This window comes from Schistocerca nitens, chromosome 8, assembly GCF_023898315.1.
Source record: "Schistocerca nitens isolate TAMUIC-IGC-003100 chromosome 8, iqSchNite1.1, whole genome shotgun sequence".
NCBI classification, from domain to species: domain Eukaryota; kingdom Metazoa; phylum Arthropoda; class Insecta; order Orthoptera; family Acrididae; genus Schistocerca; species Schistocerca nitens.
In genome coordinates, this window is record NC_064621.1 from 448,507,260 (window position 1) to 448,522,131 (window position 14,872).

Here is a 14,872-nt window from a genome sequence, read left to right on the forward strand (position 1 = left end):
TGCTCACAGCGGACCACAAGATTCCAAGAAAAGCCATTTCATCTGAATTGTTGGAGCGTTTTGAGACCGACGGAGAGAACTTTCTGTCACGGGGGACGAAAGCTGGGTGGATCACATTGCGCCGGAAACAAAAGAGCAGTCTATGGGTGGCATCATCCTCATTCACCACAAAATATGAAATTCAAGACAACCCCCTCTGCCGGAAAAGTCATGGTGACAGTCTTCTGGGGTTGTGATGGCGTCATTCTCGTGGATGTGATGCCAAGAGGGTCAACCATCAATTCAGAGGCATACGTGAAGACTCGAGAACCGTTTCCGACGTGTTAGATCGAACAAGAATCCAGCAGATATCTTGCTCGAACACCGTAATGCTCGCCCACACACAAGTCTGAGGACCCGGGAACACATCGCAAAATTGTGTTGGACATTATTGCCTCATCCACCCTTCAGTCCATCTCTTTGGGCCGCATGAAAATTCTGTACGGGGAACACTCTTTGAAGATGGCGAGAATGTCAGTCATGCAGTGAAAACATGGCTACGCCTACAGGACTAGAGCTTTTACCAGCAAGGAATACATGCTCTTCCACAACGTTGGTGCACGACCATAGAAAGTGATAGAGACTACGTAGAAAAACAGGACGTGGGCAGGACATGTTGATGTATATTGTCACCAAATTCTGACTCTTAACAATAAATGTGTTCTAAAAAAATGTGGGGCGTTATTTATTGAACGACCCTCGTACAAGCGAATTATCATGATTATAATAAGTCTTTCTATAACCGCTTCTGGATGGAATTCTCTCCAGACTTGGGTCCATACAGTTCGTTTTTAGCTGTGTGTTGGTCCAGCATTGTTCCGTCGCTTCTTCGCCATAGCCTTTGTTGTGTCTAGAAACCCATCGAAGAATTTGCTTAGTTCTAATGCAATCCATTTTCCTCACTGAATATCCTGCCCACCTCTATTCCGTTTTCATTATTGTGAATTATCCTGTTCCCTGATATTCAATTTTTGAAAGATTTTTGTGTTAAAATTCCATATCTCACTGCCTTAATCAAAGCAATACACGTACGGTATAAAGTACCGTCCACCACATGCTTCAAAATGAAGTACAGGGTAATGATGTAGGTGTTAATTTTCTCTTTCTCCTGTTCTGGTAATAACTCCTTTTTAACTTTCCTTCTAGTTCTTGCTAGCTGACTATATTTAAGTGGGTTTCAGTGCAAAATCTGGACTCACCGTTCTGCGTGGAGCGGTACTGCTCGTCGTAGAGGCGGTAGACCATGGCGTGCGCCCTGATGACTGTGTGCGAGGCCAGGTAGTCTCCGATACCAGAAGCGTTCTGTGACGGGGCCTGCCCGCCGCTGCTTGCGTAGCCGCGAGTAAAAGAGATGGGCTCGTTGAACGTCGTCCACAGTTTCACCTGCGAAAGAAATGTGTTCTCACTGTACTGTCAGATGCTGGTGGTTTTACAGGGCTCTGTGAGAAAATGTAGCTGGATAATAAACCGTCGCAAATCGTATAACCTTTCTGGGATCTATTCTTCGTGACAATAGTTTCGACGGTGAGCATCAGCACTGTCTTCAGTAAACAATCTATTTTAAATCTAAAACATGCATGCGTCTGGGTTCGATATGAGAACTGTCATGTTGTTGTTGTTGTTGTGGTCTTCAGTCCTGAGACTGGTTTGATGCAGCTCTCCATGCTACTCTATCCTGTGCAAGCTTCTTCATCTCCCAGTACCTACTGCAACCTACATCCTTCTGAATCTGCTTGGTGTATTCATCTCTTGGTCTCCTTTTACGATTTTTACCCTCCACGCTGCCCTACAATGCTTAATTTGTGATCCCTTGATGCCTCAAAACATGTCCTACCAACCGATCCCTTCTTCTAGTCAAGTTGTGCCACAAACTTCTCTTCTCCCCAATCCTATTCAATACCGCATCATTAGTTACGTGATCTACCCACCTTATCTTCAGCATTCTTCTGTAGCACCACATTTCGAAAGCTTCTATTCTCTTCTTGTCCAAACTGGTTATCGTCCATGTTTCACTTCCATACATGGCTACACTCCATACAAATACTTTCAGAAACGACTTCCTGACAAATCTATACTCGATGTTAACAAATTTCTCTTCTTCAGAAACGATTTCCTTGCCATTGCCAGTCTACATTTTATATCCTCTCTACTTCGAGCATCATCAGTTATTTTGCTCCCCAAATAGCAAAACTCCTTTACTACTTTAAGTGTCTCATTTCCTAATCTAATCCCCTCAGCATCACCCGATTTAATTTGACTACATTCCATTTTCCTCGTTTTGCTTTTGTTGATGTTCATCTTATATCCTCCTTTCTAGACACTGTCCATTCCGTTCAACTGCTCTTCCAAGTCCTTTGCTCTCTCTGACAGAATTACAATGTCATCGGCACACCTCTAAGTTTTTATTTCTTCTCCGTGGATTTTAATACCTACTCCGAATATTTCTTTTGTTTCCTTTACTGCTTGCTCAATATACAGATTGAATAACATCGGGGAGAGGCTACAACCCTGTCTCACTCCTTTCGCAACCACTGCTTCCCTTTCATGCCCCTCGACTCTTATAACTGCCATCTGGTTTCTGTACAAATTGTAAATAGCCTTTCGCTCCCTGTATTTTACCCCTGCCTTCAGAATTTGAAAGAGAGTATTCCAGTTAACGTTGTCAAAAGCTTTCTCTAAGTCTACAAGTGCTAGAAACGTAGGCTTGCCTTTTCTTAATCTTTCTTCTAAGATAAGTCGTAAGGTTAGTATTGCCTCACGTGTTCCAAAATTTCTACGGAATCCAAACTGATCTTCCCGAGGTCCGCTTCTACCAGTTTTTCCATTCGTCTGTAAAGAATTCGCGTTAGTGTTTTGCAGCTGTGACTTATTAAACTGATAGTTCGGTAATTTTCACATCTGTCAACACCTGCTTTCTTTGGGATGTCCGCTGCAAATTAATATATTACGACCTGCTCTTGGCCCATATGTCACTTGAGAATGGCTCGTAAGGCCGATATTGGCCAAATGAATTACGTGTTAATGGAACAACAGTTTGAACCGCTCCAGTGTCCTTAAGTGCAGTTTGTTAACGAGACATCTCGCGAATGACGAAGTCAGGAGAAAGTCACGCATTGCCAAAAAAAAAAAAAAAAAGATTTGAACTCTTCAGATATTACGTATTCGAGGAATATCTAACTACAGTATGGGGCCGTGAGAAAGAGGTATCAAGTTATGGTTAGAGTCTAGTTCAAAGTTGGTACTTGATGATTCACGACGTTCAGAGTTTCTAAAAAACAGTCACTCAAGGAAACGCAACTGCATCTCACTGGGTTTCCTCTCGTCTAGTCTAAAATTTTGAAAATACCACGCTCAAATTCTCTTTAACAACATCTAATGCAAGTACTACCGTCGTAACTGTAATTCATCACTAAACTACTGCTTTTATAGCCTAAACGTTTCCTACTGTTTCTGGTGTTGCTTCTTTGTGTCATCCACTTGGCATTCCCTCTTTGAATCCAGAAATGATCTTCGTAAGTTCTTCTAACATCGATTTGTTTCGCTAATGTTCCGACGATCTCCATTTCATTTCCGTTGCTGTATATTTACGGCGTCCAGCGCAGTTGCTCTATGTTCCATATGTTTGTGATCCTGTTGGTCCCAGTAATTGACTACATGCACCTCTCCATTTGTCGCTTAGTGACATTCAGTTTTTCAGTGGATTCCTCAGGTCACACTCTCACTGTCAGAAGTCAGAACGAGTAATAGGCACTGAATGTCAATTATCCTTTTCAGAAACGTCAGAAGCTTAACACTGAAATGGAGAATTATGTTACGAAAAGAAATCAAGGCTAATTTCAGTCTTAAGTCTATTCCATTTGCTATTCGTCGAGCACGTGTCACCCACTTCCTATATAGAAATAAACGTGACTTGGTTCTGCTTTATTTTGTTTTAGACCTATTGTTATAGATTATTGCAACATTGCGCAGCTACTGTTCAAGCCTACTCTCAAAACTGCGATAGTAAGATAGTCTGCCCATAAATGAAGTCTGTTTGCGCTAGCGCAAAATACTAGACTATTATCCACTCTAATGATTGTAAGTAAACACCACATACATCAACTACTACGAAACTGTAACCCCACGATTAAGAAATCATGCCCTTGAATGAGATTTTCACTCTGCAGGTGAGTGTGCGCTGATATGAAACTTCCTGGCAGATTAAAACTGTGTGCCGGACCGAGACTCGAACTCGTAACTTTGCCTTTCGCGGGCAAGTGCTCTACCATCTGAGCTACCCAAGCACGACTCACGCCCCGTCCTCACAGCTTTACTTATGCCAGTACCTCGTCTCCTACCTTCCAAACTTTACAGAAGCTCTTCTGCGAACCTTACAGATCTAGCAAGCATGTCAGCGCACACAAGCTGCTGAGTGAAAATCTCATTCTGGCAGCATCCCCCATACTGTGGCTAAGCCATGTCTCCGCAATATCCTTCCTTTCAGGAGTGCTAGTTCTGCAAGGTTCGCAGAAAAGCTTCTGTAAAGTTTGGAAGGTAGGAGACGAGGTACTTGCAGAAGTAAAGCTGTGAGGATGGGGCGTGAGTCGTGCGTGGGTAGTTGAGATGATAGAGAGAACTTGCCCGCGAAAATCAAAGGTCCCAAGTTCGAGTCTCGGTCCGGCACACAGTTTTAATCTGCCAGGAAGTTTCAACCATGACCTTGTTTAACAACGGGAAATAGACGGTCCGCTGAACAATATTCTTTAATTTTCGTTCATATGTACGAGGCTCTGCTAATATTAATGATAATAATAATAACAACCATTTAATGTAGTTCAGTGCCCTGGTGTAAGTCTCTCAATTGGACACCATTTCGACAACTTACATATACCTAACCTGTCCTCGTTATCCAAATGGAGAAAGAGCATCTTCAGTTTAAAGTGGAATGTTTCATTTCTCCATCATGGAGAGGTGAATACTGTCAAGTACGACTTTGTCCACCATGGTAAGGAGAGGTGGGCTCAAGAGTGCTGTGGAAACTGTCGTCGTAGGAAAGCTGGAAGGAGCAGAAATGGTTAGAGACTAAGTTAACACAGTCCTTAACTTGTATTTCCCCAAGCGTATAAGGACTCATTAGAAATAATGCTGCCATCGGTGCCTGGCGGTAACTTACAATTCTGTAGCCAACCTAAGGACTCCTGTGGTGTGGGATAGATACGTGATACCACAAATACTACGCTAAAGGCAGACTGTAAGAAATTCATTGTCCGACGGGGATTCGATCTTGCTCCAGATTTCTATATACATGCATTACCGCTACATCACCAAGTCCGAGGAAGGAAGTGATAGCACACACAACAAGGAGAACTAATCTCATGATATTGTTTCTTCAACCTATGCTTGTGTTGCATCACCAACATTAACATTGTTCTAATAAGTTTATCTTGGTGATCAAAGTGATCGAGAGTGCCACTGATGTGCAGTTTCTGCAGTACATTCCTGCTCCTATTACAGTAATGATCCTGCTATTTCTAGAACTTCAGTGTTATCATTTACGGTACATTTTCGCTAAGATTATTTGCAAAATATGTATTATCTGTTAGGAAATCTACTTGATGAAATTTTGTGTTTGGGGTCTATTTCGATTCGCCAATTTTCGTACACAGCGGTGATACGTCATAACATATTCGATACAGTTGCTCTCCATGCGCTCTGTTAAATCTAACGTTCTTCTCATGAACTATTCATGTAAGAAATACAAATGCTATTATATCTCACTAGAATTTTGTCAGTATTACTAGAGAATGTGTAATTTCGGCACACTCTTCTTATACTTCAAAAATATGGACGTTTATGTCCATCTCCATCAAACGTTGGCAGCATACTATCCCTAGGGGAAACTTTAGCTGTCAACTTATTTGCAAAATTCTCTGTCCTGACATACAGATCTGAGTTTTCCATGTAATCGCTAAGCTGATTAAAGGGTAGATCGTTATTGTTAGTTATGAATGACAAGAACGACTTCTTCTCTCATCCTCGTCCAATCCGAGCTTGGGTTCGATCTCAAAAAATTCTTATTCGATATGAGGTGAAACACTAACATTTTTCAGAAACTAAGGACTAACGTTTCTCCCTTTCGACCCGAACAGAAAATCTGTTCGATCTCCACTTGGCAGTATCTTTCTTTTAATTCCTCACTGGTGTAAGGCAGGGGACAGTAGCTTGCTTCGGAAATTACATCGATGGTTGAAAATATTGTGATCATGAGAAGATGTTATCGTATTTCACTTTACATATTCATTACTGTAGAACAAAATCCTACAAACCTTAGTTGTAGTGAAATTATCCTTACTAAGTATCATCAATAATAAGGTTTTAATGGCTCTGAGCACTATGGGACTCAACTTCTGAGGTCATTAGTCCCCTAGAACGTAGAACTAGGTAAACGTAACTAACCTAAGAACATCACACACATCCAAGCCCGAGGCAGGATTCGAACCTGCGACCGTAGCGGTCTCGCGGTTCCAGACTGCAGCGCCTAGAACCGCACGGCCACTGCGACCGGCCAATAATAAGGGGAATATCAGTATACAAAGTAACTTACCCTGTCGCCGAAGTTGTCAAAAAGCACCCTGGCGTACTCGAGGAAGTAGTCCGCGAGGATGGGATTAGGCCAGCCACCTATGTACTGCAGAGCTTGCGGCAAGTCCCAGTGGAACATCGTCACCTGTAAGGTGGGAGACCTTGGCCATGAACATCACATGTGATACATTTGCATGAAGAAACTACCAAGATTGTCATTTATTTTCTTTCCTTCAATTCCGTAGAAAATTACGGATTATCAAGTGAATGTCACTGTGCCACAGTGACTGGAAAGGATAACATGACTGTAAGGAAAGAATTTCAGACGACATAGTTTGTCAGGGAATCTAGGAAAAAAGATGATTTAACGTTTGGAAGTTATTTTAAGGATTGCCTCCACTTACTTGAGCGGTTTACATAGGCTTCAAGAAAAGTCGAGGAATGAGTGAACAGGAAAATAAATGCAAAAGCGAGAAAATGTAAGAGATGGATAGTGAACACCGATTTCAAATAAAACCGTAGTTAAATGTTTTCCAGTAAGTGATTCAAGCCGTCGTACAATACAATGTAATATTCCAATTAATTATTAAAACCAATTTCTAAAATTCTGTACTATGGTAGTAGTGCTAAAAGTGTATTCGAGTTTAGATATGCATGTTCTTGGATTTTAAATAGTAAAACTGGAAATTACTTTTGGAAACCTTTGTGGCTAGTTCATTCAATTACAGATACAAGTATTTTCAATCATCTTATTTTCAGTCGCACTGTACCAATAGCCTTGGCAATAATGATGTTCTAATTGGAGCCTAGTTAGGAGAGTATTTCTGTGTAAGCCGATATAAATACGTTTTATTACTTTCGTGAGACGGCAATAAAGTTAAGATTCTTAGTTTCTAAGAAACTGGAGAGTATGATGAAAAGCTGTTTATGCGCTACAAAATGATCTCATAACGTAGGGATTTTTTTTTTTCGCTAGAGAGGAACTAAGTGACTGGAGATGCTTATGTTTTTCTGAAAAAATCCCGTAAAAGTAACATAACAATTGGGTATAATGAAAGAAAGGAATTCTGAATGTTACGTAAGAAGCCACGTCAATACACATGCACGAAACAGTAACAGCAGGCATATGGAACAAATTAGTAAACGAGCATCAAACACTAAAAACCTAATGCAGAACTTTTATTTACACATAATATATATCACATTAGTCATAGTTTATTTGTATGTTGGTGGTGATGTTGTTTTTACATGTATTTCTTTTTCTAAGGACCCAACTTTACCGTCATCACTGCCATTATAACTGCGATGCTTCATCAGTGGTTACACCTTTATCAGAGTACCTTTAAATCATAGTTTTACTGGCAGTGTAAAACTAGTGTAAAAATGTGTGAGTAGAACCAATCGGTCAAGACCCGACATCCTTGGGAACTTACATAGGTATACAGAAGTGAGTTGTACTCTGGAGGGAGTCAGAGGCGCAGTCCATGACCGACCCCCGAAAAATAAAATTAAACTATTTCCGCAGCGGGTGGTTCTATAGGCGTACTCAGTCCAAGATAGATCCACGGAACCTTGCCATTTATTTTTACTGATAGGATAATCGTCCCTTCATTCTTGTTCGTATCTCGTGTGTAAATGTTTCTTCACTTGCTAATATAAGGGGCGGAGAGGAATTTATGACCAGCTTCCTCCTCAGATTGACCAGTGAATTCCTCAGAGTGAAGAAATTTTTACACTAACGTCGATAAATTCTATGAACGCTAGGATGTGCAATTATGCTGCAGAATAATGCTATGTTGAGTAGTGAATGATCAAAGCATAGTGTGCACTACTCAATGGATTCTTCCAGAGAATATACATTAAAGCGTTCTTACCAGTGGCTGGATATCGTTCTCCAGTAATAGGTTGATGAGATTGTTGTAGTAGTCGATTCCCGGCTGGTTGATCACGTCCAGGTCCCCATTAGGTAGTATGCGAGGCCAAGAGATGGAGAAACGGTATACTTTAGCCTGAAACAAACAATAGAGTGTTACACTAGCGGTGTACAGTACCGCAATAGTTACACAGTACTGTGAAAGAATATTCAGCAAACGTCTCCGAAAACTAAAAGTAAAAGGTTTTGAAACATAGGAAGTAAATCTATGTCATTAATTATACTTCGCAGGTGTTAAGCAGTGTCGATCGCTATGGAGCTGACAAATGTCGAAATCTGCAGAGTTTACCCAACTTGAAATGTGTGACTATTTGTCAGTATTTTGTTCAGGTACGTCTCCTTCGAACACCGGGTGGACACATTAATTTCAACGGATGATGTATTTAAAAGAAGCTGAAAAATGTTATTGTTCTTTGTGAATGTGTATTTTGTAACAGAACTCCAGTGAAAGTTACATTTCGAATTTGCTGGACCAACAAACAGCTATCTCCCTGCAAGCTAATCGAGGGAAAACGTTATGTAGTTCGAATCTAATATCTGCAATTCATGGAGAAATTATTTATCTGAGTTGGCTTTCGGGCTTTTGACAAATGTCAGACGGCTGTTTTCCCAGCTGATTTTGGGGCGCGGTTATGAGAGAATAAGAGGTTATTGAGGTTGGGCAAAACTGGCAATAGTTTTGGTGGTACAAATCTGGAATCACAGCTATGTCAGTATGACTGTAAGAAATTGAAAACTTGTAGAAAATCATTATCATTCACAGTGGATGTTTTTGATTATCAACAGTTCAGTTAAGTTATTTCCAGTCTATACTGAGAAATTGTCCTCAGTTATCGTGGGAAAAGCTTTTAGAAAATGATGGTTGTGACATTATAGCTGATAGTGAAGAAATTTACATGCCCTTTTTACATGAAAATATTATCGTGGCTTCTGCGATGCTGAGGTGCAATACCAGATTGTCGATGGGGTATGTGAAGTACGGAAAATATGCTTTATCGTTAGTAATTTGACACGCTCTGCTAAACAGAGGCCTCTGACACACCACTCCATCTATTACAGTATTTCATACGCTTCCATGGTTCTCCTGCAAGTTTCATAATGTCCTCCACCAGGTTTACATTTCTTTGTCGTCCCAGCTTTTATTTATCCCTTGGAATTGAATGACCTATCGACTTGCTCTGTCGACCGTCCGTTCACCGGCTTATATGTCCCAAATACAGTTTTCATTACGGGCTTCATTACATATATTGTTATCCTAGGAATACCCGTTGTTCGCTAAGCGGCTTTCTTGCGTTTAGGATGCCTGTTTTGCAAACTTCAAGTTTTTGTTGCTCTGTAGGTGGTACTTTCAAACCTTCACTTTTGAGCTGTCCTATTTGTGGAAAGTTTTATGCACTCGGAAAAAATACTACGTTATTTACAAAATTCAGGCAGTTCAAGTAATTTTGAATAACACGTATTTTTTCTGTGTGTCCAGAGTTTAATCGTCTGTAAATTTCCTCTAAGGCTGCTGACTATATTTTTTGTGATACAAAATGTTTTCAACACCCCTTTATTATTCCTGTTTCCAACTTAAGTCCTATACGTTCGTTGTCAAATGTATTTCCTATTTGATTTCTGCTGGAAGTATGTATTAAGACAAAATGCAATCTCGTCCTATTATAATAATGTATTTCGTATGTCTTTTTTGCGTCATTATTGTTCAGTTTTTGTTCTGAAACTAGATCAAAACTGATGTTTTTAAGAAGTTACTGAAACCGCTACTAGAGGCCTCTACTTCTTCACCAGAATGTGGACATGGCCATCCATAAACGACTCAATATGTGACCATTCTGAACTCACACTAGGGGCAGCTAGCTGGGACATACTTACTCACATAAATTACCGGGTGATCCAAAAGTCAGTATAAATTTGAAAACTGAATAAATCACGGAATAATGTAGATAGAGAGGTACAAATTGACACACGTGCTTGGAATGACATGGGGTTTTATTAGAACCAAAAAAATACAAACGTTCAAAAAATGTCCGACAGATGGCGTTTCATCTGATCAGAATAGCAATAATTAGCATAACAATGTAAGACAAAGCAAAGATGAAGTTCTTTACAGGAAATGCTCAATATGTCCACCGTCATTTCTCAACAATAGCAGTAGTTGAGGAATAATGTCGTGAACAGCACTGTAAAGCATGTCCGGAGTTATGGGGAGGCATTGGCGTCGGATGTTGTCTGTCAGCATTCCTAGAGATGTCGGTATATTACGACACACTTGCGACTTCAGGTAACCCCAAAGCAAATAATCGCAAGACTGAGGTCTGGGGACGTGGGAGGCCAAGCAATACGAAAGTGGCGGCTGAGCACCCGATCATCACCAAAGGACGCGCGCAAGAGAGCTTTCACGCGTCTAGCAACACTTTGTTGTTGTTTTTCTTTTTTTTTTTGTTCTAATAAAACCTCATGTCATTCCAAGCATGTGTGTCGATTTTTACCTCTCTATCTACATTATTCCGTGGTATATTAAGTTTTCAGATTTATGCCGACTTTTTGATCACCCGGTACTTGGAGCGAGTGTAATAGATGTGTCAACACAAACAAAGTGCGGTATCACGCGAGTATGTTATGTTCAAATTACACTCTGCTAGAAGTCCCAATATTGGAACCATGCCGTAGACAAATACCGTGGGATGCGTTTCATTGACATTGTTACACTTTCGGTTAGATATTTATCACTCCAGATGATGATATGCACCCTCTGTTCCTGGAACGGAACAATATAGGAAACTCTGCCAGAAGCTGTCCGTAAAGAATAGAGTTTAGCCGTAGCGCCTTTTCTATATCTTCGACGCTGGTCATGCGTCGGCTCTTCCATTTGGTTTGACTCTGCTGTCGCGTGATTGCTGCACGAAGCTTTAATAGAGCGGGTTAAGAAGGTCATGTGGTCGGTGGGTTTGCAGTGACGACGGAGAGTTACGGGGACAACCAGGAGAGTGCAGTACGCAGCCAGGAGAGCCTATGCTCTTTGAAGGGTGCCACAGCGAAATAGCGCCTCATTGATGCACTCATATATTGTTAAGAAAGCGTTTTCTCTTTAAATTACAGTTTGTAAGTCATACCACAAAGATAAAACACTTCTGATTTTATTGAGCTCATCGGGCTGGAGGTTTGATAAATTAACCTTCTGTCTGAATGAGTATCTCCAGAGTAATTTTCGATTAAACAAAATTTTTTGAATGGCATTTTTCTTAAAGTTCCCTTTTCGGAAGGATTGAGTGAATCTTTGATGTCTATTCTACTTCGGATTCAGGTAATTATTGTTATTGGAATTAGATTCTAAATTAAGTTTCGAAATATCACTCTACTTGCGATTCGTCCCAGTTAGTATTAGGAACTTGAGAACTCATTTTTCCATGCAACTTTTTCTTTGTTTCTTTTTCTTTGTTTTTTTTTCTTTTTTTTAAGGGGCTAAACGCCGGCTGTTGTAATCTGGATGTTGATGTTTTGGTTAACAAAGAGTACTGTGATATTGTCTCCTGAATTGGGCTCGGGCATTGCGTTCCAGCAGCCCTGTGGTCTGAAAACACCTCTTCAGCATTCTGTACTGTCAGCTTTTTGAACTATAGTGAGATAGAGAAACGCTTGCTTAAACATTAACGAAGCTGCTAGCTTTGACCTCGAGCGGCACCTGGCCAGTGTCCTCAATACGTTAAAAGTGTCAGTCGCGGTCAGATTAGTGTACTGTGTAGTTGTGAGTGGATTATGTCAGAGCTACATGACTTCGAATGTGGGCAAATCGTTGGTTCTCATGTGATAACTACTTTCGTAACCGCAGTAAACAAAGTTACTGGTATTTCAAGAGACACCATATCAAACATTTACACTGCATCCAATGAAAGCAGAAAAACATCATCTGCTTGGGTGCAAAGCGAACGAAAGCGTGTGTTTGGTAATTGTGACAGACGGTCACTGAAGAGGATTGTGACGAAAAATATGAGGACGACAGCTGCGGAACACAAATGTTCTTAACAGGAAAACGTGATGGCAAAGCCCTAAAACCTGAAGTATGGAGAAATGGAAAAAAGTCACTTGCTCGGATGAGTCTTGTCGAACACAGTTTCCGACGTATGGCCGAGTTTACGGTCCATGAGTGAAACATGGCGGGGTTTGATGATTTGGGCAGCCACATCTTGGTTTTTCATGGGTCCATGGGTGCTCTACAATGTCGCATTATTGTCAAGGAGTATTTGAACATTTTGGTTTATCATTTCCCACCACTGATATAATGTTTGTTCCCCAATGATAACACTGTGTTACAAAATGTCAGGGCCGCAGTTCACTTAGCTCGCACTGTCCAGGTTTCGTTTTGCAAGCACGAGGAAGAATTCTCGTACCTTCCCTGGCTACTACACATGCCATATGTCAGTATTATTGATCCTTTTTATTCTGCTTTGGAGAAAAAGTGTGCGTAATCGCTATCCACGTCTACCAAAGTTACATGGACATACCACTATTTTGCCGGATGAATAGTATAAGACTTTCCTTAAGAACAGACAGAACCGGTATTTATCCATTCCGAGACAGCTGGAAGCTGTTTTGAATGCCAGTGGTCTTTCGACATCATCTTAGGCACAGTAATGTCTTGTGTTTTGGTGTTTCTGTACAGTTGTCCACTCCCTGTACATTTGCTGTGTGTACTCACCCCCAGGTCCTTGAGCGCCTGCACGTCCTCGGCATACTTGTGGTACGAGTCACAGGCCACGTCTCCGTTGTCCCCGTTGTTGCCGTATTCTGGATGCTCGTGCAGCATGTGGTCCCAGATGCTTTCTCCTTTGCCTGAAAGGTAAAAGGAAGTCTCGCTATAGATAACAAGGATTTTATTTTGTACAGCTAGCAAACCCGACAATGCTTCACAATTGCCAAGAATGCTTGGGAATTGGATATAAATCCCAATCTGCTTCTCTCTCCCTTCTTTATCTCCTCCTCATCCGCTCTTTATCCATGTCCTCCTCCTCCTCCTCCTCTTACCCCCTCTGTCTGTCTGACTCCTCCTTCCACCCAGCCTGTCATTCTCACCTTCCCACCCCTATCTCACCTCGAGTCTCGTTTATTTTTATCGCAAATTCGTGTTCCGAAGTATTCTAAACATAAGCCGATAATCCATAAACACACCCTTTTCTGTTCTCTGTGAAATCCGACTATGAGGAAGAAAACAAAACAACACATTGTTGTATATATATATATATATATATATATATATATATATATATATATATATATATATATATATATATACAGGGTGAGTCACCTAACGTTACCGCTGGATATATTTCGTAAACCACATCAAATACTGACGAACCGATTCCACAGACCGAACGTGAGGAGAGGGGCTAGTGTAATTGTTTAATACAAACCATACAAAAATGCACGGAAGTATGTTTTTTTACACAAACCTAGTTTTTTTTTAAATAGAACCCCGTTAGTTTTGTTAGCACATCTGAACATATAAACAAATACGTGATCAGTGACGTTTGTTGCATTGTAAAATGTTAATTACATCCGGAAATATTGTAACCTAAAGTTGACGCTTGAGTACCACTCCATCGCTGTTCGATCGTGTGTATCGGAGAGCACCGAATTACGTAGGGATCCAAAGGGAACGGTGATGGACCTTAGGTACAGAAGCGACTGGAACGGCACATTACGTCCACATGCTAACACCTTTTTATTGGTCTTTTTCACTGACGCACATGTACATTACCATGAGGGGTGAGGTACACGTACACACGTGGCATCCGTTTTCAATTACGGAGTTGAATAGAGTGTGTCCCGACATGTCAGGCCAATAGATGTTCAATGTAGTGGCCATCATTTGCTGCACACAATTGCAATCTCTGGCGTAATGAATGTCGTACACGACGCAGTACATCTGGTGTAATGTCGCCGCAGGCTGCCACAATACGTTGTTTCATATCCTCTGGGGTTGTAGGCACATCACGGTACACATTCTCCTTTAACGTACCCCACGGAAAGAACTCTAGAGGTGTAAGATCAGGAGAACGGGCCGGCCAATTTATGCGTCCTCCACGTCCTATGAAACGCCCGTCGAACATCCTGTCAAGGGTCAGCCTAGTGTTAATTGCGGAATGTACAGGTGCACCATCATGCTGATACCGCATACGTCGACGCGTTTCCAGTGGGACATTTTCGAGCAACGTTGGCAGATCATCCTGTAGAAACACGATGTATGTTGCAGCTGTTTGGGCCCCTGAAATGAAGTGAGGACCAATGAGGTGGTCGCCAATGATTCCGCACCATACATTTACAGTCCACGGTGGCTGTCGC

General features: G+C 41.2%; 1 protein-coding gene across 1 annotated transcript in view; it reads right to left on the bottom strand.

Annotated features, from left to right (window-relative positions):
• Window positions 1–14,872, bottom strand: part of LOC126198689 (myrosinase 1-like) — a 74,871-nt gene that overhangs the window by 40,754 nt on the left and 19,245 nt on the right. Inside the window, exons 2-5 of the mRNA XM_049935185.1 lie at window positions 13,230–13,363; window positions 8,475–8,609; window positions 6,623–6,745; window positions 1,239–1,422 (exon numbers count right to left, since the gene is read on the bottom strand). Of these exons, the coding sequence (XP_049791142.1) occupies window positions 1,239–1,422; window positions 6,623–6,745; window positions 8,475–8,609; window positions 13,230–13,363 (576 nt within the window). The remainder of the gene's footprint in view (window positions 1–1,238; window positions 1,423–6,622; window positions 6,746–8,474; window positions 8,610–13,229; window positions 13,364–14,872) is intronic.